We start from the raw sequence: 26,696 nt of genomic DNA, 5'->3' as shown, positions 1-26,696 counted from the left end.
TGAAATTCGTGACTACAAAAGAGATCACTCGAAATTAGAATGCATCAAATTATAAAACCACGTATCGCAGACTAAGATCACCACCCCCTCTTAAACTGGCTACGTGATTTACGGACAGCCCCTTACACGTGGGTTAAAATATTACTTCGAAGAAGAGAACACGAGTGAAATTTCCAATTCTGATTACTGTACAGTCCTTTATTATTTTAATTTTTTTTTAAGGTTTCTGGTGTTATATTATTAGCTTGTAACTATAAATTGCGATAATTTCATGCAGGTTCAACAACAAATAGCTGTCGAGGTTCTACCGAACTGCAATACTAATAATAAATGGTAAAAAAAAAAAAAAATAGATTCATCGTTAGATCCCTGTCGTAGCGATAATCATCCAGGCATAATTCGACGGCATTCCGCGTCCTCGAAGCTGGAAGGTCCTGTACCTTGGCGGTTCGCGTAGCTGCCGCGGTGTTCCGTGGCTCGCGGGTTGCGGGGCGTCAGGAGGACGCCGAGGGGATTCCCCAGAGACCGCGGAGAGGCCCGGCGCGCATGCGCCTCGCTGATTAGTTCCCTCCTCCCCCGACGTTTCGGAGTGCCGGCAGCGCCAGAGGAGAGCGCAGCATCCCCTTGGGGCCACCCTCGTCCTCCTCCCCCTCTGATCCCTCGCCCCTCTACCTCCCTGCCCGCCTCTCTCTTCATTCCGCTGGGTCCCTCGCGGCCTCCGCATCTATTCCCGGTACAGCTCGCTCGCTAAATAGATTAATGGAACCTTATAATACTTTAAATGCGGCAGCAAACTGTCGTGAGATATTCTCGCCCGCAACGTTGAAGCGAAGGAAAGAAATCCTCGACGTTTATCATCGATATTTTTCAATCCCGAAACTGGCTATGACATAACCTCTTTCTTCGTAACTCTTATGACACAAATGCAGGAACCGAATTTTTGGTGCGTTTCATATAGATCGTAAACCTTCGCTTTAGATCTCTGTTTTCTACCGATTCTCTTTTTGGACGTATAATTTTTCGGGAAAATTGTATAACTGTCGGGTATTGAGAAAAACAACCGGGCTCTTTGCTCGGAGTGTACCACCTTCGATGTATGTATGAATAAGGGTGTCCCAGGTGAGACAGAGCTGCCTCCAGCCGTGGCACAGCGCTACGTACCCCTGGGGAATATCTCTTCCTCTACCCGTCGTCTATCCCCGTCTCTTTTTCCTCTCACCCTCTCTTTTCAGCTCTCTCGCTCTCTCTCTCTCCCTCCTGCAGCAGCAGCAGCAGCTCGTGGAAACAACTATCGCCGGTGAACCGGGGGCTTGTCCACGTTTACAGTGACGTGCTACGAGCTTTTGCACCCCTGTCCTCGGCCGCGATCCGCACAGCTTCCAACCAACCCCATTATAAACTCGGATCTGTAATGACCTGACCGCACTTTTGCACCGGGGCACGTAATTAAAACGCAACTCGCTTGGGGACATCTTGCTGCGGAATGTTTTCTCCGAAATCGCAGTTTTTATGATGTTTTTTCGTTGTTTTTCTTTTTTAACTTGTTTGTTTGTTTGTTTATTGCTATGTCGTACGCGAACAGGTACATATGTTAAATTTGTATCGCATCGCAATAACTTTTTATTCATATTCCTATGTTTCTGATGTATTAATATCTGTACGAAAAAGTACACATTTTTCTCTTTTCGAGCACAAATTTATCGCGATAAGCAATTTCGTTGATCCATACAATATTTCATTTATACAAGACTGTATTTGACTCGTTTTTTTTCCTAATCGATGAAAAATATGACGTATATTTTATCGCGAAATTTTTCAACGTTATCCATTCACCCAGACATCGATAAAAAATTCCATATTATCAAGACAACCGAACGAGTATTTCGTAAACCTTCTTCAATTTCATTCAAGCATCAATTTCTTCGGTCATAATGTTCCGATTTTTTTTCTTTTCTTTCTTTTTTAAATTTTTAGCTTCTAATTATCCTTCCCGCGATTATATTATACTTCGCGTTGAACTTGCAGCAGGAGGAAAACTCGGGGCCGAATGTAAAACGAAAAAGCTCCTTCACTCCCCTTTTCCTCTCTTCCTTCTCCCTTCCCTCTCCCCATTATACGTCCAAAGACGGAAGAAACGTAGTTAATAATTCTAGAGTAGTTTAGTGCCACAGTGCTTTGGTAGTCTGTGTCGTAAAAGTTGGGCAACTTTGAAAGATAAAGGCGCCACATAGCCGCGGGCAATCCTGCCTCGGCAACGAGTCTAGGAAACCCAAAGACGCCCGCTGAAATAACACACCGCCCGTGATATGAGTTTCGCTTAATTTTGAACAACCTGCTGGAACACCGCGCGATCAACGGCTAACGTAATTATCGTGATTTATTTGTCGTTGAAATTTTTTTAATACCTGTTTTACAAAATAGCCGGTTTTTGATTTATTACGTCATACGTTAATGGTCTACAATCGAAGATACTGAATCAAAGAAGAAAAGTTAATCGGTCATTTTTACTCCATATTAAGAGTGCAATGAACATAATTGTAAGTCAAATAGTAACTGGTCCAAGTTTACGTCGATATTTTTAACAGTTCGTACATAAATGAATAATTTTTTAAAAAATCAAAATACCACGTTTCTGCAGATAGTTTTTCATCTGAAAAATATTTTTTCCCACTACATCTCAAAACGATAAATTTGTGTTTGCAACTTTGACGATTCAATATTGTTCTCAGTTCAAATTACAGAAATTCTCAATATTGAAAAAATTCTCATCACGAGAACGGTTTTAAATAGGAAAGTGAAAAAAATACCGAGCATTAACTTGATTCGAAGAAATGTAAAAACAGGAAAAAAATATCGTCGAACGGGTTGAAAATGAAGCTATAAATTCGTCACAAATTTATTCGAATATAGAGGTGTATGGAGAAAATATTTGTGATGAACGATTAAATTTCACGGGAAACTTCCGAGTCAAATCTGAGGTAAAAACCGCGGAATGCAACCTCGGTAATCGGAGATGAGAGAAAAGCCGCAAGCCAGAGCGAAAGTCCGAGTAAGTTTTAACTCGCGAGAAGAAAGTCCCTTCAGCGTCACGTGTCTTCGTCTCGTCATTTGTCTGAAAGTTTGCGTTAATATCTTGGTCCTCAGGCCCCCTTTACCGTTTTCCCCAGCCGATAAACGGCGCCTATGTTCTCTCGGAGTATACTTTTCGTGACGTCAAGTCATCGCTCGTTACGTTTGACGGAACGAAAATCACGGACGATATTATTTAGGCCGAAATCCCGGCGGGTGGTGGAGAAACAAACGTGCGGAAAAACAAGGGGAAGGATAAAAACATCCCATTGCTCCTGCAGGATCAGGAAGCCGAGATGAGGAAGATCCTGCTGCAGGTGCTCCGCGCCTCGTAAAAGTAGCATAAGTCATAAAGGGGCCGCACACCTGTGTTCGTCCTCCGCTGCCGGGTAATAAGAGACCTTCGAACCTCCGGGGGTTGTTAAAACAAGAAATTAGTCCGCCGCTGGAGATGCATCAGCTCGTTATTACACAAATATAACATTTATTGGCTTCAAAGCTGCAACGCCTGCAGGGAATTCGGATCGCCGTTAAAAACGGCCCGGCATCTTTCCTCGCAATTATACCCGATTGATATACATAATTAAATCCAGTGAATTCTTTTCGTTTATTTATTTTTTTAATTTCTCTTTTATTTGCCATAAAACCGCGCAGGTTTTCCGGATTCATATCTAAACCGCCAGCCGAAGAGCACGTTGAGGGTAACGAGAAAGATGGAAAGAATCTTGTAAAACTTAACCATCCTTGCAATAAAGATTCTTGGGACAACGATTACGTAATCTAACAGGATTGTGATTTTATAAAACTATATACATATGTTGTATTAATTTTTTTTTCATACCAACTTTACGAAATTTTCTAATCCTCTGCTGCTGCACGTTGTCAAAAACAGTGGTAGTAATTTTATTTCTTCCGTTATACGTAATTTGAGGATTTTTACCAAATGCAAAAATTATTCCTCTGTTTGTTTCCTTTTTCTTCTTGTTTACAATATCGTTCAATTTTAGTTCGATTATCAAACCCCAAATATTCTTATAAACGTATATATATATATATATATATATTATATGACTCTTTAATTTGTTTACGATTTAACGGTATAATGCTTGCCTATAATATAATGCGTATATGTATATGTAAGCGTGTCCGTGTGTGTGTGTGTGTGAGCGCGTAGGCTGAGCCTCCCAGAGGTGACCCAATCTTTCGAGACTAACAGAGTAAATCTAAGAAGCGGCCATCTTTCGGAGAAAGAAATTAAAGTTTTCCCAGAGGGATCGTGGAGAGTTGGGCTGGCGGCCAGTGGGCTATTGCCTATTGCTATTGTTTGTGTGGTCCCTGTGGGATAAGCTGGCCCTTAACAGTGCCGTGTAGGGATGCCGGCTCTTCCTATAACGGGTGTCGCGAATCGTTGCTGATCCAACCTTCTTACACGAGTCGAAAACTTGCACGTCGCAAATATCCTATCGGTATTGTTTCCTAAATTTTGAAAGTAAAAAAATACTCTATTCGATATAAATTCTTTCCAGCAGCTTCTTTTTCGTATTTCGTATTGCAGTTCGCAATCCCGTGTATAGTTTTTTTTTTTTTCATTTCACCATAAGCGCACTAAAAAAAGGTATCTTGTTAATTAAAATAATTGTCGTTTCACTTGTCGATAAAAATTGTTGGTCTGAATAATTTTACGCTGAATCAAATCGATGACGATAGAAGTTTTAAAAAAAACTTCAGTTAATTCTTCATTTTTCTTCTGTGCTTTCGTTTTGTTCAAATTTCAAATTTTCTCATAAATTTCAGATTCGTTGAAGATCGTCAGTTTTGAAATTCTTAACATTTCACCCGTTCCTTTTCCACAATTTTCATTCCCATTTTCGAATCAACTGAAAATCTGTCAAACTTACTCGTTCAATTTTTCTTCCGCTATTTGCGGCGTGGATTCTACAATCCGACTCTCGATTTTACTTTCCCTCGCAGCACTCGTATTGCACGCAGTAGTACAACCGAGAACAGGTCAGACCTCTCGCCAGTCTTGCAATCAGTAGTAGCCATCAACGGCCGATCAGCCACAGGCTGTTTCCACTTTCTACGCGACCGCGTTTTTCTTCCTTCATTATCGGGGGCCTTCGATGCTTTGTTAAACCGACAGCTGAAGACCCTTCGGATTTGCAATTTAAAAGCGGACCACTTTTCATTGCTATGAAATACAAAGTGTACTAGCAGTGTCTATAAAATATTACGGCAAATTGTAAGAATTTTGCGATGAACATTATAGAATGCAGAAACGATCATATAGTAAATTGGTCATCAAGCAATTTGACTGATTCGATTTTTAAATGAATAATTGAAGCGAAGAATTTTGATTAAAATTCATTAGCAAGTTGATAGTAAGATTATCGCAATTGTGAATTGTTATCATTTTGTATATTACTATGACTGCGTGATCTGATAGCGTGAAAAAGGTATGTCGATCGATCAATTTGATTATTAATGGCACAACTATAATTTAAAATAAACTGCATTGAAAATATCGTTTGAAAATAGTGGGGCAAACATTTTTTTATCAAATTCTTTATCACGTACATTGATTTTGACGTCAAAATTTTGCTGCAAGATTCTTCATGTATGGAAAGAAAAAATGGTCCAGAAAAGCTTCTTAGATTTCTCTAAGCGTGAACGATTTTTATATCCGAAATAAAATCGAAAGCTCCGAATTTACCTGAATTACTAAGCTACCTCATTCTAATTGGGAGAAAAAAATTCTTCAATTATTATCATCTTTTTGGCTATTCTATAATTTTATTTAGTTCGACGGTTTTCGCTGTAGAATGTTGAATATTACAGTTGCATAAAAAATAGGTCCGAATGTCGGACGACAAGCTAATCGTTTAACCCGAGTTTCGAGGGCTCGTCATGTGACGTGTCCACTAAACATGAAGTTTCATATCCGGCTTACAAAGTTCGTCGGCGCATCACGTGCGTACCGAAGTTGGCATTAAAATGTGAAAATAAACGGAAATGAAAAATTGCCCTCTTTGGAATAATTGCCGTGTCAGATGGCAATTAAGAACCTGCAAGGTGTACGTAATGAATTATTTTTACTAAATTTCCCACGTTGCCTTCGCATCGGGCGTTATGTTAAAACAAAACCGACAGTTTCTGAAATCTCGTTATCACACCTTTAAACTTGCCAAAGTTCATTAAAATACAAAATAAACGAAAAAAAAAAAAAATCATCCACTGAATATAATAATTTCACGAGAGGAAGAAAGAAAAAAAGGACGAAGGAAATCAGAAGCGATTCGAACAGTTCGGGATGATGGTTTGCTTGATAATTTCCAAAGCAGTAAAAAAAATAGTAATAAAAAAAAAAAAAAAACACAAATCTGTATCCCCCGTGAAAATGAAAGACGAGCAAACGGCGGTTGAGAACCGCTGTGCGAACCACTGGGGAGTCCCTCGGGTGCACTGGGAGCAGAGGGGAACAGTGGGGAACCTCTGTGCCCGTACCGGGGCTATACCGTTGGTGGGTATAGAACGGAGGGGGATTCCCCAAGGAGGTAATTACTCCCCCTCCCGCCCTCCGCCGCCCGTCGAAACCCCCAGCCCCACCCCACTGGGTTCTCCCATCCGCAACCCATCGCAACTTCGACTCCTACAGGAGTTACATGCTAATACAAAACCAAACCGGTCGGTCTCCGACATCGCGCAAACCTGTAACATCATAGGTGTATATCTATATAGTTGTACGTATACCTGCTTGGATAACCCGTCTATGTCAAACCTTATACCTTGTAACTACACACTTGGAGGAATTGATCTATAATTAGGATGGTATTGACTCATGGTTAATAAGTGGATCCATGGACATTGATAACAGGTTGATTTTTAACCGATATATGGTATGTGTTGTACTTGGTGATGATTTGTTCCAATGACGATGAGACGAGACGTAAGTCGTGAAATTATAAACGTGAGATTGAAGAAGTGCGCGTGAAGTCGAGGGTTGAAGCTCGTACAAACGTCTGATTTTATCGAGTAGGTGTTTAAAGTTGACTTTTTGGTCTGTCGTGATGACAGAATGAAAAATTGGTAACTGGTATGAACTTGGCAAGTTCAGGCTTCGAGATATCACTTCATTTAATGTACCTACTCGTACTTTCGCAGAGGAGTGAACAAGTTGATCTTTGCAGGGTCGTAGATTTTTCAAGAAAGAAGCTTTTCATGCATACGCGAAGGCGGGACTTTTGAATGCAATTCTTTCTGAAGCAGACAAAAACGTTTAACAAGGAAAAAGTGTCAATTTTCTTTTCGCTATGTCCTTAATATTGTCACTGCTATTCTACTGTACACATTTTCAAATTTAAACAAGGTCGTGTAAAACTTGAATACCAAATTGTTCGATCAGTTGAATCAACTAATGAAAATTCAAAAAACGTTTCCATACCTATACGTACAACAGTCATATACGGATTGACTTTTTAACGATGCCACGGAGTGTTTGAACCTCGATTCCGACCCTCAATGAGAGGAAGTATCAAAGCGCGCGGATATTTCATTTCCGTTTGCGACCTCCCACGCTGTATGCGGCGCGTAAAATAGTATAAAGGCACGGAGAGAATCTGCGGGGTTAAATTGTCAAGGCGTAATCGCGATTCTGCCTATGATGGTAACTCAACGCAAAATGACGCAACGCGACGCGACGCAACGCAACGCAGGAATTAAAGGTAATGCTCGGGACGCAAAGCAGCCGGTTTGGCGCAGAGAGAGAGAGAGAGAGAGAGTGAGAGAAACTCCTGGTCGACGATATCAACGCTCCCCGAATGTGGCGATGCGAGAGCCAATATCGCCCAGCTCAATCCCTCGGGATTGTGGCCGTGGCGTAGAGAGCACTGCTGTCGCACACCTTTGCAATGGATATTACGCAGGTTAGGTGGCATGGATACACGCGGAACCTCCCCCAGAAACCCCGAAACCACGCTTCCCACAAATTGAATGTGCGATATTTTACCAAATTTCAATCGACTCCGGTCATTTCGAATCGTCGAGTCGAAGATCTCGAGCTTCGGATTTTTATCAACGCATCGATCCGTTCGTTTCTGACTCGATCGTGAAAAAAAAGGTTTCATCGTTATTTACTCATTACAGTTTTTCGAATTTGGCTTTTGTACAATTTTCAAAATGCAACACCAATCAAGTCGAGTTAGTTTGTGCTTACTTGCTTTCAGAGTATCTCCAAGAAGATGGACCGCCTTCTCTACAAGGACCTGACTTGGAGAATCAGAACAGTTTCGACAGTGGTGAGTGTTTATCAATACAGTAATAAACATTTTGGCATAACAGTGATCGCGTTTTATTAGTTTACCCCCGCCGTTACCAAACGCTGATCAAAATATTTCGGAGATACTAATCGAGGCACTAACAGTGATCGCTTTTGTTATATTCTTAACTCATCTGCACCATGCGACACTAAAAAACTACATATGTTTTTGTTAAGCGCACTAAACACAAAAGTCCAATTGATCGTGTAGAAATCTTGAATATACGGGCTAGATCTTTTCCTACTCAATTTCTATTCTTACATATTCAACTGTCTTTCGAAAAGCGTATTTTATGTTGAAGTATAATTCGATGTATTCAATTATACAGAGCCACGCTGCTTATTTAAATTATTGAAATAAATGTATAAAATCTACAATAACCGTGATCATCTGCGAATTCGATGGCTCGAAATGAAGACGCATCATGAGACTCGCAAACGCGATCCCGTTACTACGTGTATTTAGAAAAGTAACTGTCAAGGAGTTCGCAATCAGGTTCTTGCCCGCGAAGCTCGGAATGACGATTTTTTCGGGACGGTTGGGATGCAGACTGGAGGTAGAAGTCTGTAAATTTTCGTCACATCCCCGGTGAGGCGAAGAGATAGGGCAAGGGCGGTGAAAATTACGCTGCATTAGGTACCGGCCGAGGAAGAGGATCTCAGAGTGGATTGGCGGGGGTTTCGAGTGTCCCGTCCGAAGGACGAGGGGCAGTTTCGCCACTCGGGCCCGGATAGGTCGGCCAGAGTTTTAGTGCGACATCAAAGTGTGACTGACCACTATGACGTAATACCTGGCTCGCGTTTACGCTGAGCTTGGCTTCCCGGGATTGTCACATATCGAATGTAGGTACGGACGGACGGCTCTCTTCGCTCTGCGGCACCGCGGCTTTGGGCTAGACCAAAATTGGACGTTTACGACCCCGTATATCTGCCGGCGAAAATTTCACCCTCAACACCGTGGAGGTCACGGATTATCCGTCATCCGATAACCAACTCCGTCATCTTCGGGCCGCGTCTCCATTTTTTTCCATCTTCTCAAACGGACGAGATTCAAGATAGTTGAAATTTTTTAACGGCTTGATTAATCAAAATGGCAATGATATGGGAAACCAGTTTGAATTTCGAGACGCTTCGAGTGGTCAGGGAAATTTGATAGAAAAGTGGAATATGGTGTATATGGTCTCTCGATCTTGATTTATGAGTTGACTTGTTCAAAATATGCTGGTTCTTACCATTTTCATCGTTGGTTATTTTGATCTTTGATAAAAGTTGAGAACAAGTCTTACGATATATTTCTTTTACCGACTTTAAATGTACTTAGTTTGTGTGAATTTCTTAATATCATCGAAAATAACAATCAGTCGTAATACCGGGATTCTTCGAATCTCGTAACATCGAAATTTTGTAACATACTTCTCAATTCCTACTATAAAATCGTCCAGGGAGTACAGTTGTTATCGACACCATAAAACATGGGAAAATTGACAATGTAAAAATGTCAAGTTTTATGGTAATCCTGATGAAATTACCAAAGATTCAAAATACCGATGCATACTAATTTTGAATCAGAGGCAATCGGAATCTCGACAGTTTTTACCAATGAGACTCGAGACAGTGGTCAATCCGAAATTTGACACTCGAATTGGAATCGATCATGGATAAGAGAGAAGGAGTCGTTCTGCATACGGTGGCTGTGATTAGGTATAGAGTCGGCGTGATAATTTCGGGAATATAAGATAATAAAGAAGTTATGAGCGATGGGACGGCGAAGGTTGACCCATGTCCGCCGTTTCATGGTAAGTATATAGAGACCGGATGACGGACCGCCGCGTTTGGTAGTGCCTCTACGGCTTTCTGGGTCGTCACTGTGGACCTGGATAGACAAGTTAGGGTTGCCGGCTAGCGGACTCCTGGGAGGACATAAACGTGCCCCTTTAGCGGATCCGTCCTTCTCCTCTCCTCTCCTCTCCTCTTCTCCCCCTTTTCTACCCTTTTCCACCCTCCGTCGCTGCATCGATAGACTCTGTGTGGTGAGCTCAAACGGATAGGCGTGCGGCAGTTTCTCGAGAAAGTCGCGGTAAATTAAATAGGCTCGTTCGATTGGGGGAACATTTTTGTCAACAAACTTTACCGATCACGATATCTTTCAGCTTTGGAAGTATAAGGTGACGGAGAAAAAACAGCTTTTGAAGAACTCTCCATACATCGTTGGCGGTTTCTTTTCTCCCTTGGTCTGATCCTGGCGCGGTAATTCTGAGATTATGATTGTGAATAAGTCGGAAGAAAATTCTTTCAAGGGTGAAAAGTTGAACGTCCACTGAAACGGAAGTAAGAGAAGCGTGTGTCGTAAAGATATCGTAAAAGTGTAGCACACGTTTGGAAATTTGGAACTATTCTGAAATCAAAATTGCTTGATCATCAAAACAGCGGATTCAGAATTTTGTAATTAAACTTCGAGTCATGTATTTCATAATTGTCTGATGTCAGGTTTTTGACATGTCGATTTAAAATGACAGCCGTGTCTGTAGATTTACTGTGGAAAGTCTCGAAATATTTGATATTTGATCCATGAAAATTGACAGTTTGTAATGCAGCTTATTTGCACAATTGTAAGGAAAGATGTGCGGAGGTTCATTTTAATGGGAATTCTGTGTGACATGCGATATAGAAGACAACAGCGTGCAATTTATCGCGTTATCCCAACAGCGAGGTTAGAGAGAACGTCTTGGCCGTCTAATTTATTGTTACGAGTTTACGGATGTTAATTGAAAGTAGCTAGCCAGCTTTTGACGTGTGTAATTTATGTACCTTGTTTGTCAGTTCAGTCCTTGTGGATATGGGAAACCGGGTCTTGAGGCCCAAGCAGCAGCGGGCCACTTGTTGGGCAAGCAAACACTTAATTAACCCATCAAGCTTTGAGATTGAAATGGCCGTACCCTTGGCAAAGCTGCTCGTCCTTATGTACGTATGCATGCCTCGGCGGCTAGCCTAAGAGATTGTCGGAATCGTTCTTGGCTGCCACAAAATTCACCCCATACGATTTACAACCCGGATCCCCCAGGCTCGTCGTGTTTCCACGGTAATTAGAACGTCCGAAACAAGCGGGAGTCTTATTCTCGACCACATTTCGCGTTCACCCTTTTGAATCATTTGTGATTCCGTTTTCCAGCGTCTCGCTTCTGCCCCAGGAAGCAGGCAAAACACGCACGAGTTGATCGCGCGAGTCAAATTTTCGTTGCTCCAGACTTTCAAGATCCCTAAATCGTGCTGGGACTATACTCTTGCCGTTATTTTCTTCGACGTGAAGTAACAGCGGACGACTTTTTGGTCGTAAAAATTAATTTAGAGTCAAAATAAAATCGCAGGCGCTTCGACGGCGGCCATGTTGATTTTGTATAACTGTTGAAAAAGTTAATTTTATGAAAGAGTATCGAGGCTGAATGAAACAGAGACTGGCAGTTAACCCGATGACTGTTGAAGAAACGAGATTTACACAGAAATTGGCCATTTTTCTGCTACCCGAAAAAGTTTCTCGCCTCATACTCTGGCGAAAACGGAATTGAGCGGATGAGGGTCCGGATTAGAAGCCCAAAGCTAAACCATCCTCACGGGTGTTAATTAAGGTTTCGTTCCATCCTTCCGTACGACTCACATGTCCCAAGTTTTACGAGATACCATCGCATAAGATGCGTTTTCGTCTGCGTGTGGGGTGCTGACCAGCCTTAGATCCCGAGCGTAGAGGGTGAGTGAGCGGGGCGCGAGAGAAAGAGACGACAACTGAGCCGGAGAGAGCGAGGGATATGAAAGGGGGGTGATTTTAGTGCAATCCTCGTCCCGGGTCCTCGGATGACCAGGCTGAGGTGGCTTTCCGACCACACTAGAGGCAGGTTTACTGCTGGTTGTGGGGGCCGGCTACCGTGCCCATAAACCGACCGGACTTCCAGTGCTTCTGACTACTGGAACACCGACGACCATTGGAAATTCTCAACGCGTAGCTTACGGCAACGCACCTGGACACCGTGCATTGCGAGGAAATTGTTTCGATTTTTATTTCTTTGTTTCTTCCACCAATGAACAACCAAAGTGCGATACCGCAGGTTCTTGTTTTCGTCGTTCATTACGGTCCGGTAAAGATCGACGTTGTTGATGAGAGAATGGAAGCGATCTCGAAAAGAGCTATCTGTTTCCCGTGGCGCGTATTTCGGCCTAGTTCCTTGGCGCCAAAAAGCAATTCCCAATTGGTCCTGTTAGTCTGAGTGAAGGAAAACGGAATTGGGTTCTTTATGCTGTTTGGTCAAATGGTTTGGTAATTTGTTAGCCAATAATCCTTGCAGCGCAGGACAAGTTACTATAAATCACGAAGAGAAACATTATTTTTCAACTAACGGAGATTACGCACGGTCGCTTCTTTCGTAAGGTGAAATTTTTAGTCAAAAATTACTCAAGTGTGCCGGGTTACGCGACGCCTCCTCTTTTTTTTTTATTTTTTTATTTTTTTATTTTTCATTTCTTTCTTTTCGCTGCCTTACATTGACCAGGACGTCGCGCAGGACGCGGGGGGCGCAAGCTCTGGTTTAGTACATCGTGCGATGTTCCCATGGGAGTTTCGATTCGCTGGGACAGTAAGATCCCAATCTCTTAGCCGGCCGCTCTTGCCCTATCTTCAAGTCAGTCACACGGTTCCACTTCTTTTCTCGGCCCTTGGGACCCATTGCAACTTTAACTGCTTCGTATTACAGATCTCTGGCCTCGAGTTGCCCCGCGAATGTCCTTCGTTCGGAGATTTCCATCGTGCCTTCTTAATTTCCATCCCAACACTTTACCTCTACCTCTTTCAAATCCGCTGCAGGTTATGCCGGTTTTGATTTTATTTTATTTTTTTTTATTTTTTAAGTCGGATGTGACTCGGATTTAATTTATTTTATTCGATTTTTAATCCTTTCCCCTCGAAGGATCGAATGATTTGTACTTTCGTTGAGCGGAATAATGTCGAATGGGATAGAACAATCGAGTTCAAAGATGAGAATGAATAATATCGAGAGTTTAATTGGCCCAGCCGGAGAAGAGGTCACCCCTATTGGGTCACAGGAAAGATTCACGGGAATGAATGAAAATAGAACCGCCGTCGACATACTTTTGATTGGATTTCCATGCAATTCAACCCGACAGCTTCACGGAGTTTTTCATTATATAGTTATGAGGAAAGTTCCGCAATATCGAATATCGCCGATTTCAAATCAGCTCTCGAATTTAGACATAGCTTACTATGAAAATCGATGCGCTTTTGCAATAACCCAGCACATTTCAGCATGATTTTATCGGAAACATTGGATTCGACGCACCTAGATAATGTCCGTCAAGGTTGACGCAAGCTCGAAGCTGGCTCATCGATCGAAATAGCGCTGAATTGCGGAGAGATTTCGGTCTGGATCGGTACCCTTTGATTTATAATAAACAGGAACGACGCTCGTTATTTCCGCCAGCAACTGATGCATTTCCCGTGTATGTATGATCCAGCGACCGGCTCTCCATGCAACTATCTGTTCCTATCTCTAACCAACTGACGCGACGAGCTGACCTCACTCACGAAATTTGACTGCACGGTTACGGAGACCCGAATGCATTGTACCGTATTTCGTCCTGGAAGCAGGTCGGGTGGTTGGTTGGTTGGTAGAGAATGCACGTTGCACATTTCACATGTGTGGTCGAATCGCTAACGCAGTGTGAATTCGGCGGGTCGGAGGCGGGTAATTAGCCCCGATGGACGCCGACACGAGCGAGCACTTTAAATGTCCATCGAGGCGTTGATGCTCTCCGAGTTTATCTCGTTTATTATTCAACAATCTAGACTCGTTGACGGATGCTCTAACCGCTCGATTAGAGCGTCTGCTTCGCCAACGGAGAGTCTGATTGTTTCAAAGTTTAACCTCCGATCTCTCACGCCGAATTCTCTCACTCGCTCATCTGCACTGATTTGACAAAGAATTGAGCTAGCCAATATTTTATCACGCACGCAGTTTGGATCGTTAGCCAGCTTTCGAATATTGAAAGAGGAATTTTTCGGTTCGTCGCTAATCCATTCGATGGTAATTGGTACATTTGCTCGGGACTTTTGCAAATTTGGAAAGTTGAGGGAAGAACCGGGTAACTTTGACAACAATGACTTTGAATGAGAAATTCGTATATCAGAATCACAATATTGCATAATTACTTGACAGTTGCTCTAAACTGTTATAAATCTTCTGTCATTCGTGCAAATGTGGCTTGAATATTCACTCTTGTTGAAGTATAATAATGGAATAAAAGCAATTGACAAAATTAAGGTTGTTACAGGCCTAAGGTACTCAGCTGCCAACTTTGAAAGGGAAAACAAAATGATCCTTAGATTCTAAAAATCATTGGATGGTATTTTCGATTTTTCATCTCAATTTCTTTTTGGCAAGATGTTTTAGAATCGGAGCCACAAATCTATAACACGGAATTTAAAAAGTTTTTAAAGTGGTACTTAGCGGAATTCATTTGAACTTGTGTGTAAAAACTGTATCTTGATCCAACAGATTCACCCATACAATTCTTTTCTCCTTTTTCCATTTTTCGTTTTCAACTTAATCGGACTCGATCTTATCGCTTGATTTTCACTTTGCCCATTGAAATCTTGTCACAAGTTATCCTTACTTTAAAAACAAACAAAGAAACAAAGAGCCATAAAATGACGTAGGTATTAATTCTTCCGTTATCTCGGCGACGTAGCCTTTGAGCTTGAATCGTAAATAGAAAACTTGTTTCAAACAATCCTCGTAGTTTCCCCTCCATAATCTTCGTCTTTTGTCGCGTGAACTTGAATTTCGAGCCGACTCCTTGCGGCATAAAATATTTAGGTAGGTTAGTACAATATTTTCGATCTCATTGTGTGGATACACCAGTTTCTTGTTTATTTTTCCATACCGTTGTCTGATTTTCGATGTATTGAAATCGCCTTCAAAACCTGGTTGCCCAACACTTGGCGCACGAGTCGATGACGCCACGCGGCGCTCTACCCGCGTTACATGAATGCGACCCGGTTGCTTGTCGTCAGGCGCTAGCGAAAAGTCATAAATTCTGCTAATTTGCAAAGTCGCATAAGAAATACAATTAACTGAATTTCGAATTGCGCATTTCGAAGGGTAAATAAGACGCTGCTTCGTCCTATAATTGCATTCGCTCTATTTTACTTTGTATAAGGTGTTAGATTTTTTTAAACTTTGTTTGCGACGTTTTTTATGAAACTAAACCAGATCACGTGGAAAAATAATGAATTTTAAGTATTGGGACCTTCCTACAGTTTCAACCAGATCCAGACTACAGATTTTTTCAAAATTTCAATCACTTGGAATATACCGATCGCTGTCAATACCTCGCAAAAAAAAAAGTAGAAAAAAAGGAATGAAATCGAATATCGTCATGTTTCGTCCAGTCGCCGCGGTTACGTGAAAACAATTATATTACTGCTGGAAAATTTGCTATAATTTGATGTTCAAGTTTTTAATCTCATTAACCGGTGATTCATCGCTCCAGATACGAGTATAAAGTTTGTCTAAATTCCGCAACCTTGACGTCGCCGCGTCGCGACCTACAAATACGAAAGCATATAATTAAAACGGACGATCGAAGCCTAGTTCCCGCATCCGTGTAGTAGATTTTTCTAACGGTTATACAGCCGGTACAGGAACGGCGTTGAAATAATAAATAAACGGCAGATAGACGTCCAGGTATACGTACATAGCTGTATAAGATAAAGATGTTTCTCACCTGTAAGTTTGCCGTATATCGCCGCGCACCCTCTTTCTCCGCCCCTGCAGTGCGGGGTCCGTACAATACCTTAGCGCACATTACATACAGCCTGGTTATTTCTCCAGGGAGTTTTCTCACATCGAGGCGATATATGTATGCACACCGTTGAAACCCCGCGTAAACACGTTTCGCGATTCCCGTCTCTACAGGTGTGCGTCTACACCCACGTCTTTTATCCGCGGCAAAGTTACGTTTGCACCTTGCTTCCCACCCACACCTGCAACCGGGATGCACCAACACCTCGACGTTCGTGTGCCTAGGGGTGGGACCTGGCACGCGGGAGGCACACGGCACCCTGGGGATACTCGGCGGAACTTTTCCCAACGAGAACAAGAAATTCTTATGACGGAGAAACTTTTCAACGCTTCCATGCTTCTCTGCTTTATTGCGAACGATTTCGTGCTATTCCCGAATCGTCAAGTATGCGCGTATCGCTGCTGTTGCTCACCCGATTCGATTCGAGCTTAATTTGAGAATTTTAAAATCGTTCCGTAATCAGACTCTGACAAGTATGCGAGTTGTGATTTTTCCACATCCAGTTTTGTTGATCGGGAAATCGGTCGAGCCTGAAAGTTCTTTCATTTCAAAGCTCGAAGGCGTGCGAAATAAATCGATCGATTAAAATTTCCATCGCTTGAAGTAATATTTTTTTCAAATTTTGGAAAATTTCGGTGTTTCAAAAATTGACTGGTATTGTGCACGATTTGGCTTGATTTGAAAACAAATATTACAATTTGGTAAATGGTAAAATGAATTCGTTTACAATCCTATCAATCGAGTCATTTTCGAGGGGGAAAAATGACGAGCGTTGAATTAATCTTTGGATTGCAAGAAAATACATAATCAATGAACCGAATGACGTATTCATTCGATTTCGTTATCAATGGCGCGGTGTTTTAGCGTAGTTGTAAAGTATACCGCACTTGTTTACACACGCAGTGCGTACAATACTATCTACGGTAAACAGTCACACGTCGTCTCGTTGTCTAGTTGGCCTGATTGAAGAAAAACGAATAGATGAAAAATCCACATTCAAACGGTATACGCATGTAAAACGGAAAACAAAAATTGGGTATGAAAGAGGGAAAAAGAGAAAGAGAGAGAGAGAGAAAAGTGGTTAGGTGGTTAAATTTATCGTAGCGAAGCGCTAGCAATCATCATTACAACTCGAGCTTGTTACGTTTTCCGGCATATGTACCGTATATGTATGATATATAGGTATAGGATATATATACATACGTATACCCACGCATCCATAGTTGGGCGCTTCTCTGCCTGGCACACATGTCAAACGGTTACTATAAGACCGCGGTGTTATCTCGCTTCGGTATCAGCTGTCCCCCTCTTTCTAATTTTCCTTTTTTTCTTCTACTTTTCTTGCGTTTTAGCCACCATTTGACGCTCGTTGTCACGGCAATGTCGAGGAGGCGTCGGACAGTTGGGAAACCTTACACGCATGCACATGGAAATTTCAGGGAAAAAGGAAAGGAGAAAAGAGAAAAAATGCGATAAAGAAGTATGCGGTTATTATTTATTATAACGCAGAGAGAATACACGTTACGAGGTGCAATGGCTGTTAAAAACGTAATCGGAATACGCACGCATTATTACATACACGTGATGAGAAAAAAATAAAAATAAAACATGTAAAAAACAAAAAAAAAAGAAAAAATTGAAGAAGAAGAAAAAAAAAAGGAAGTAGAAAGAGAAATACAGAAAAAAGAGTGATGCGAGAAGCGTACGTTCGGACGTTCGTACGGACAGATGTAGGTACGCAGGAATTCTCTTCTGCGATAAAATCTGCCGACCTACACCTCCTCCCTCTTCCTGAAGGAGTATCCCTCTACTTCTTCTTCTTCTTCTTCTTCTTCCTCCTCTTATGCTTCTTCGAGTTCTTTCTAGAGCCGCCGCTGCAATGGTTAACCGACCTGTGTATTCGGGCTGTTCTTGTTGTTGCGGACGAAAGACCGAACGTGACTTTATAAGAGTTGGGTGTAGGTATTACAGGGCTATACACACAGTTATTGTATACCTACTCGTCGAGGATACGGGCAGCGCCGTGCCTAGCCCTTGGGGCGCCTGGGTCAGACTGGGGGAAACCGTATTTTTTAATAAAAATATACGTATGTATGGGGAATTACATGCGAACCCAATTAACTTCTGACCCTCACCATTTTTGATTTTGTTCAAATGTTTTGCTGAAATTGTTCCAATTCCGAAACACTACCCTCGAATTTTCGGATTTTTTATTCAACCGGTTGATTATTTATAAATTTATTTATAAAAGGAACTCCCGAGAATTCTCGAAAACTGTATTTTCCATTCTAAATATTTCAATACCCACCCCGCGTGTCTTTTATGTTTTTATTTGGCGGTGCGTGTCCACAACGAGTTGAATGAAACTTAACGAACAATAAAACATGCAAGGAGAACCATTCTCAAGTTTATTATAGATGACAAAATTTGTTGATTACATGAAAAAAAAAAAAAAAAGAAATGAAAAAATGAAAAGTTCACTCGAATGTCGCCTTCAGGTCTTTTGCTCCACCTCTAGGCACGGCACTGTACGCGCGTACGCATGTCTACCGGTTAAACGGGCACCGCGATCTACCAGCACTGGGTGCAAGGGGTTAACCGAAGACAAATGTTCGCCGATCGATTGGAAATCAATCAGACGCCCCGTTGGGTAAGTGGGCACTCGAATCGGAACCTCAGAGCTCACGGACTCCCCACCGATTTTCATAACCTTACCGCGTATTATACACGCATGTTCTACGCATCAGTCGCATTGCGCTCTATCCTCATGTCTCGACTCAGAAATTAATCCACCATCAATATCTTCGAGATCGATATCATTGAGAAGTTCTAATTAGTCGAACGATCAATCGCGATCGTGATCGGTCGGATTTATACTTGGTTTTTTTTTTTTTTTTTATTTTCTCCACGTAAACAGTGAAAGAATCGTGGAAATTTTAATAATATTCTGTATTTTCATGTTCTATTTAACAATAATACTTGGAAATTTTTTGAAACCGTTACAGGTATACAGCATCAGGATAAATGACTCGATTGCATCGTTTAAATTTGTTTATTTTATCGAAAGTTTGTATTCGTTTATTTTTCTGCGACACGATTCTCTTGGTTTTCTAATTCGACGTCTGTCGTGAGCGTTTGTTTCAAGTGTTGTTTCACGACTTCATGGAGCTTAAGCATCGCGACGCTTCGGGTGCCGGATTTCATTGCCGTGTACTTACGCCGGTCTATACAATACACGTCAGCGTGATACTAATCACCAACTAAGTTCGGCACCCTGCAGAACAAAACGCTAAATAATGATTGTCAGCGGTAAACATACATCCTACAAAAACATAGAAGAAGGCACGAAATTATCACGCGTGACGGACAAACTGTGTTATACACGTTTGCTGCTTCCGCGGTAAAAATTTGGCCGCGTCCGTTTCGGTGGAGAGAGAGAGAGAGAGAGAGAAAGAGAGAGAGAGAGAGAGAGAGAGAGAGAGTAATCGGTAAATAAAAAAAGATTGTCAACAAACTTACGTAGAAGAAAGGAAAGACTGAATGAAGAGTTAATTTTGATCCATTTGATCTGTGCATCGAATCAATCGAGGCGCAACTTGAAGAAATTAGCCTGATGACTGACAAAATGAAAAAGCAATAAAACCTAAGCGAAGAATAATTTCAGTAATCCGTTAACCGTTCAGTTCCATTTAGTTAAGCTGAAGTTCCATTTAGTTGAACCACTTGAGTGCGTAGTTGAGTCGTTTTCGTGCCGCCCACAATGTAAATACCTACCTGTGAGATTCGTGCAGTTTTATGTAACGAATGTAAAATCGTGTTGTCGGTTTTGCGGTGAATAAAAATCACCCTTTTTCCGCATGCGAAGTATTGTTGTTTATATTACAAGTAGAGAAAAAAATAAAAGATTATATTTAAGCTTGAAAGTTTGAGTTCAAATCTCACGGTGGTTTCAACGTACCTGGGAACTGTTACGAGTGCAACTTTTCAAAATTAGTTGTAACTTTTTTTACATCTTTTATTGCGTAGTTTTTGAGAACAAGTGATTTTTTATTTGTATCGTTTTTCACTTATTTCGTTTAATCGATGTTTCCGTCAAATATATTTCGTTGTAATTGCGCGCAGACATGCTGAAAAAAAGCCATTTATAGCAAAGCGAATCCTGGGCTGGTTTACAGGCGTGTTTAGTCGGGGAATCCTATCCGGCAGATAACAGATCTTGAATTGGCGTTTCAAACTCGACCGCAGAATTCACCGCAAATCTTATACATCGCGTCTATGCTTGCAGCCGATAAACTCTTCTCTCAGCGAAGAGTGTGGGAGTTTGTCCTCTGATCTCAGCTGCCGGCTGTCTCTTCTCTTTATGTATATATATATATATATATATATATATGCAACGCCGAGAACCCTGTGACGTCACTTATTCCAAGCGGTGAATGCTCAAATATTTCTCAATCAGTAGGGAAATTACATGGATTTATAATTACACAAACTTATTCGGTCTTTTTCATTTTCAAGTATCCTAGTGTATCAATTTTCAACAAGTAATGCCAGACAGAACGATGAATTTGTTGGAATTTCTGTGAACCTAATTTTTTATCCTTATGTTTTTAAATATACCTATTCTTGTTGAATATTTTTTTTTTCGTCTTCGCTTTTTGAGGTAATAAAATCATCGAACTCTAACTAAAACCCAGAAACGTATCAACGCATCAGAAATCACGATTGCCGTGTGATAAATTAATGATGAAAGTTTGAACTTATCGTCGAGATAGAAAGTGAACCTATTAAAAACCGTTGAAAACTAATGATTCTTGGAAAAAGTAAAGTTTTCGAAAGCTGATGGCATTTTTTATACACTACAGGAAAACGGTATTTCCGTGTTATTCGATCAGTTAGCGGAATTGCGAAATGTGTTTAGCTAACGACGGAAAACGTTGAGTAAAAAAAAAGCGATAAAAAACCTGCCAATTCGAGTCGCGATTTTTTTTTTTATAATTAACATTTTGAATCCAACCAGCCAAACAGGATCGAATATTGCACTGAGGAAAATTTCATTGGTACGGTAACTAGAAAAATGCAGTAGAACAGGTATCGATAAAAAAAAAAAACTGTTTGAATATTGTTGGAATTACGAAAAACGAGGTACGCCTAAACATTTTGCGTTATTGTCGATCCTTTTTTGATAATTGAAACGCAAAATCAGTTTGTTCGGTTTACTCCACTTTTTTAGTTAAACAAGGCTTTAACGTAAATTTATTGTTGCACAAGCATTGAATTTTCGCAACAGTTGCGAGAAAATCTAGTAAGAGCGATCGTGACGAGATAGAACAGTAACGGATACCAGACTTTCCGTTAACAGCTACAAATCTAATTATCATTTTCTACCCATAACTATATTTTTCGATCGTGGTAAAAAATGAAAATATTTAAGGACCGAGCGGTAACCGAAACTAAAAATTTCTCTCAGTGTTTGATTCAAAAGCGAGAGTGGAAGACAACAGAGAAACGAGTCTGAGCCGACGAGGAGGCGGCATTTCAGGGAGACGAAAGCAGGTAGCTGACATCGGATAAACGGATACCCGAATAATTACAAGTATTTTTGATACGGAGCTACCGTAGAAGCCGATCGCCGCCGTCGGGCCGCTGAGCTATCGAAACAAAATAAAGACGCCGCCAATTAGTATTTGGGTTCATGGGAGGCGATAAGATCTTGTTCTTAGGAGGGGAGGGAGCGGTACTCTTCAGGTCTCGATCATCGGCGTGGCACTTCGATCTCCGGCTCCTGGATCGCCGGTTCAACGCCATTACCGACGGTGACTCCCTGCATTCTATCAACCGCACAGGCATTTCTCTGTGCCCCGGGGTTCTTAAACCCCGTGTATTTCCTTCCACTCCGTGGTGCAGGGAGTCGGGCTCTTCTTTTTTCCGAGATGCGGACGGCAGTTTATCGAGCCTCTCTCATTTTTCTTCACCATTTTAATTGCCCCTGTTCGCTGCAAGAGCTTCTATGCAATCCGTTCGACGTTCTCCGTTTTCCGATCCCGAAAAGGGGATCGTCGCGAGTTCCGATTATCGTGACTTTCGACGAACGTTTAATTCGCTTTACTTACGGCGATAGGAAGCTTCGTTTCGCTTCGCCACGCCAAGTTCGAACGTTGGAAGAAGAAGAGAGATAAGGAAAAATAAAATGACTTCTGCTCCCATGGCGTCGGAAAGGTGAAAAGCAAACCTTCGACAAGGAACGCCCGCGCTCTTGTGGTCGGTTGGTTTTGCAGTACCTACCTAATGGAATACACGACGATCCGTATAATTCGCGGTAAAGTCTCGACGGCGTGTGGGTTATATAACGAACGTTGAAAAGGTTGCCTCGAAGTTCCGTCGCGATGCAGCTCGACGGTTTTTAAGGCTTAGGCAATACCGTAATATCCTCCGAATGTACCCAGGTTATGACGATATAACTCGCCTACACGGTACACACTGCATGATGCCTCGAAACCGCAGAGACTCGCTTAAACCCTAATTGAACGCGGTGTATATAGAAATATACATAGACTTATGCTCGTGTCCGAGGGTATGCGATTCGCCATTAAACATTCCGAGACTCGACTCACCTTTGCCGGCTGTGAAAATACCGGGTATAGACACTGGGTTACGGGTTTTATGCCCGAACTGCCTTCGCCATTCGCCGATCGTCGATTAAAGTGCATCATAGAAATTTTGTTGTGCCGAGTATTTGTCGTATCAATGTATTCGCGAGCTAGGAAGATCTTTTTCTAAAATACAAGAATAGAAAATAAACGAAGGCTTGAATGTTGGAATTGTTTCACGATTTTTCAAAACTCTGGTAGATTAATCGTTCGATTTCAGTCTACGATGACTCGTTTCGTGCAAAAGACGGATTGTCTTTTTTTTTCGATGGTTAATCCGATTTAACCATTTTTTATCGCAGTCGATGTCGATATGTGATATTGTAAAATTAAACATCATAAAAAAGGTGTTTTGTCAAGACTGCAGAAAATAGTCTTCTGAATAAAATGACGAATGATCGGGTGATTTCGAAGGATTCTACTAGACCTCGAACGATTTTAAGCTTATAGTATATGTTTACAGTTCGATTATTTGCAACTTTCGCGTAAAGTAAAATAATTTGACAAATGGAAAATAAACAATGATTATAGATTTTTGGTCAAGAAATTTGATTAACCAATCGTTTCTTCAAAGTTTTCGGATTCGTCAATAACTTCGACAATGCTGATAAAAAATGAAAATTGCTTTTTTTTCCATCCGTCGAGTTGTATCTCTTTCTACATCGCGTCTAAATCGTCGTGTCTAAAATACGCGGTGAAGAATTTTTGAAATTTTTCATTCTAATTCATTAAACAACACGGGAGGACAAACGGGGAATTAAAATGCGCGTAACGAAGCTTCGTGCGGCGTAATAATTATCGTTGAGTTACACAAGGCATGTGTAAACCGCGTTAGGCGGCTGCAGGGAGTATCTGTTATATTACACGATGACGAACCCATGGCTTTCGCGTTCTCGGCTCGTCTCGTTAAAAAGTAATTTTTATCAACACCTGCCAGCGTTTAAATATTCGTTTAGTCACGAGTCCTCGTCGCATCAAGATTATAACTCGGAGCAGCTCGTGCGTCTGACACTATCCTATACATACATACATATATATATATATATATAAACGTATATAGACATAGACTATTGTAATTTCGCACCCTCTTCGCGTCAATTGGATGGAAGAAAAATCAATGAACCATTCAATTATATACCCATTTGCAACGACGTGATAATCGGAGTCGAACTAATTTCTACCTGTCCAATTTTCGCGTCTAGAAAATTTATGTAAATCGGTGTTAATTTAGCAGAGATTCTCGACCATGATATACCTGACGATCGGCCGTCGTACGTTTGGGGGGCAAAAACGGGATGTGGTTTCCTATTTTTTTTTTTTTTTTATCTCGTGTTTTTAAATTATTTCGGGGGGTAACTCGATCGCGTCGCGGGCTTGAACTTGAGCTTCTGGAAACGAAGAGATGATTTATTGAAGCGCGGATGCAAACGGGCCGGGGCCCCATGTAGAGGGACTTGGGTGCACAAAAACCCGCGGGGTAGCAAAAACTAGACGACGGGGGCCCGCGTTGCTGCTACCACGTGGGAGGGCGTGCGCCACGTGTTAAACTCGTACGTCACGCACGATATGTGTAGGAATACGGTCTACCTATGCGTATGTTTGTGACGAAATTATTTGATTCGTAACGATTTCACGCGTTTTCATACGCATGCGCGATATATTCGAATTATTTTTAATAATTTTCTTTTTTCTTTTTCTTTTTTTTCCACTTTTTTCAGTCCGATTCCGTTGCGCAGTCGCGTGTTTTCATTGCTCATTTTGAATTTTTAACCGCACCACGTTGTTCTCAATTTGGGATTGTCGCACATTTGGAAAACCGGAATAAGTCTGAATGCAATTTGACGCATGGGGGATAGAATCGTAGAATCTGTGCATAATGAAGAAAGACGACTTTTCAAAGACGCGAAAAACTGTTTCATGGAATTATAAAATGTATTAAATCGAAATAAAGAAAAAAAAAAACTGTCCAAGTATAGAATTATCCTGAAAATTCTCTATCTTCAATTACTTTTTCTATTCCTCAACCATTCTGCATCTCGACTTTTGAATTATACCTGTCCATTCTGTATCTGAAAATTCTTCCAATTTGATCGTCGGCTCTCTAAAAACCCGATCACATTTGGTCCCTTTTATTACGTATAGAAATTTCGCTTTTTCGCCCCCACCCCAGAAAATGAAAGCTTACAGCAATCGGCCGAGAAACGAAAAAAACAAAAAACAAAAACCAACTATATAACACATCGAATTGAAATATTTGTCGAAGATGCTGTTTTTACTCCGTATAATTGTTCGAGTTTCTTTTCCGTTGCATGTGTTTTTTGTTTTTTTTTCTTTTCGTCTTCAAGACAACCCTTTTCCGTACATTCTCTTTCTTAAAAACGACGCTCGATACACGCGTTCGTGCCCTGAACGTGTGTATGCGTGTGTGTGTGTGTGTGTGTGCATAGGAAGCGTTACATAAAGCATAGGCCGAAACGAGGCAACGGGGTGCCGTGCCAAGATACCCATGGGGTTTATCCCACCTTTCCCCCCTTCGCCTCTCTTTCTCTCTCTCTCTCTCTCTCTCTCTCTCTCTCTCTCTCTCTCTCTCTCTCCCTCTCTCTTTTTCTCTCTCTCTGGCACGTGAAAAAAAACGTATGATGCTAATAATAATAATAACAAGAACAACGATAAAAATAAAAGTAAAATTCGCACTCCAACTGCTCTCGCTGTTAGGTTGTTGTTGTTGTTGTTGTTATTGTTGTTGTTGTTGTCGTTGTTGCTGTAGGTATAATACCTGTATACATACGATACGGAGCAGGTACGCGGTTAGTTCGACTCCGCCGCCAGAGATCTATGGGAAGCAATTTAAATTAAAAGCAGCTTTGCGCACCCGATATTTGCCGGACCCTTGGGGGCTCGTATCATTCGCATAGGTTGGTTTTACCTCGGCCGAATATCACGCGATGTGCGTTGTTGTTCTGTTCGATTGCGATGTAGCCGGAATCAAAACGCGAAACACCGATTGGCAGGTGAATGCGATTTAGATTCTTAAACGGTGAAACTGCGTCTCGGAAGTAAACAATTCAAGTGAAAAATTTTATTCGCCGATCAAAGTTCAGATATAGAAATAATTAAAGAGACTCCGAATCTTTTGAACGGTCATTCGGGTCATCGGCTCTTTAATTAAACGATAATGCTCGACTTCACGTTATCCAATCGATTTCAAATCCTTCAAATGTTGTTGACATCAGATTTGTATACCTTACGGGTTTTTTTTTGTGATACGATTCAAGCCGATTCTTCAAGTAATTTAAACGACTAAACGCAATGTCTAAAAATTATAGCAACCGACTTAACTCACAATCAGTGTTAAAAGAGGGTGTTCGCCCAGAGTGTACCTTCAACGAGTCAAATCACCCAAGCGAATATGAACGATTTCAATTTCACGAGCACTTTCAACCGACCTTACGCTACCTTGCAATATTCCGTAACAAGATTAGAGAAAATTCTTCGAATAACTTGATTGCACGCCTTCGTTGCAGCCACACCTGAACGAGAATCGGTTCGACGGTTTGTAAAAATGACTCAAAACGACTCAACCCCCCTTGTATCAGCTGCACCAATTCTTTCCCGGTCGCTCGGAAGCTTTGAATTTACGATTTTCGAGTCGGGATGTCGATCTGCGTAAAGAAGAGTTCAAGCATGCACGACGATGGATGGGAGGAGGGTGTAAACAGTAGGTGGAAGCAAGAGGAGAGAGAGACTGATACGTTTGTTCGCGAGTGTGTGTACAAGACGCGTGCAAAAGGTAAAGCGAG

The 26,696-nt window shown here is 41.4% G+C and overlaps 1 protein-coding gene across 1 annotated transcript in view; it reads left to right on the top strand.

The window, feature by feature from the left end:
• The window catches only part of LOC124303630 (zinc finger protein 423), an 80,441-nt gene that overhangs the window by 11,152 nt on the left and 42,593 nt on the right, over positions 1-26,696 (top strand). Inside the window, exon 4 of the mRNA XM_046761093.1 lies at positions 8,292-8,363. Within this exon, the coding sequence (XP_046617049.1) occupies positions 8,292-8,363 (72 nt within the window). The remainder of the gene's footprint in view (positions 1-8,291; positions 8,364-26,696) is intronic.

Source organism: Neodiprion virginianus, chromosome 1, assembly GCF_021901495.1.
Source record: "Neodiprion virginianus isolate iyNeoVirg1 chromosome 1, iyNeoVirg1.1, whole genome shotgun sequence".
In the NCBI taxonomy this organism is placed as follows: domain Eukaryota; kingdom Metazoa; phylum Arthropoda; class Insecta; order Hymenoptera; family Diprionidae; genus Neodiprion; species Neodiprion virginianus.
The sequence above is the reverse complement of the archived record's forward strand: the minus strand, read 5'-3'. Positions and strand labels throughout refer to the sequence as shown.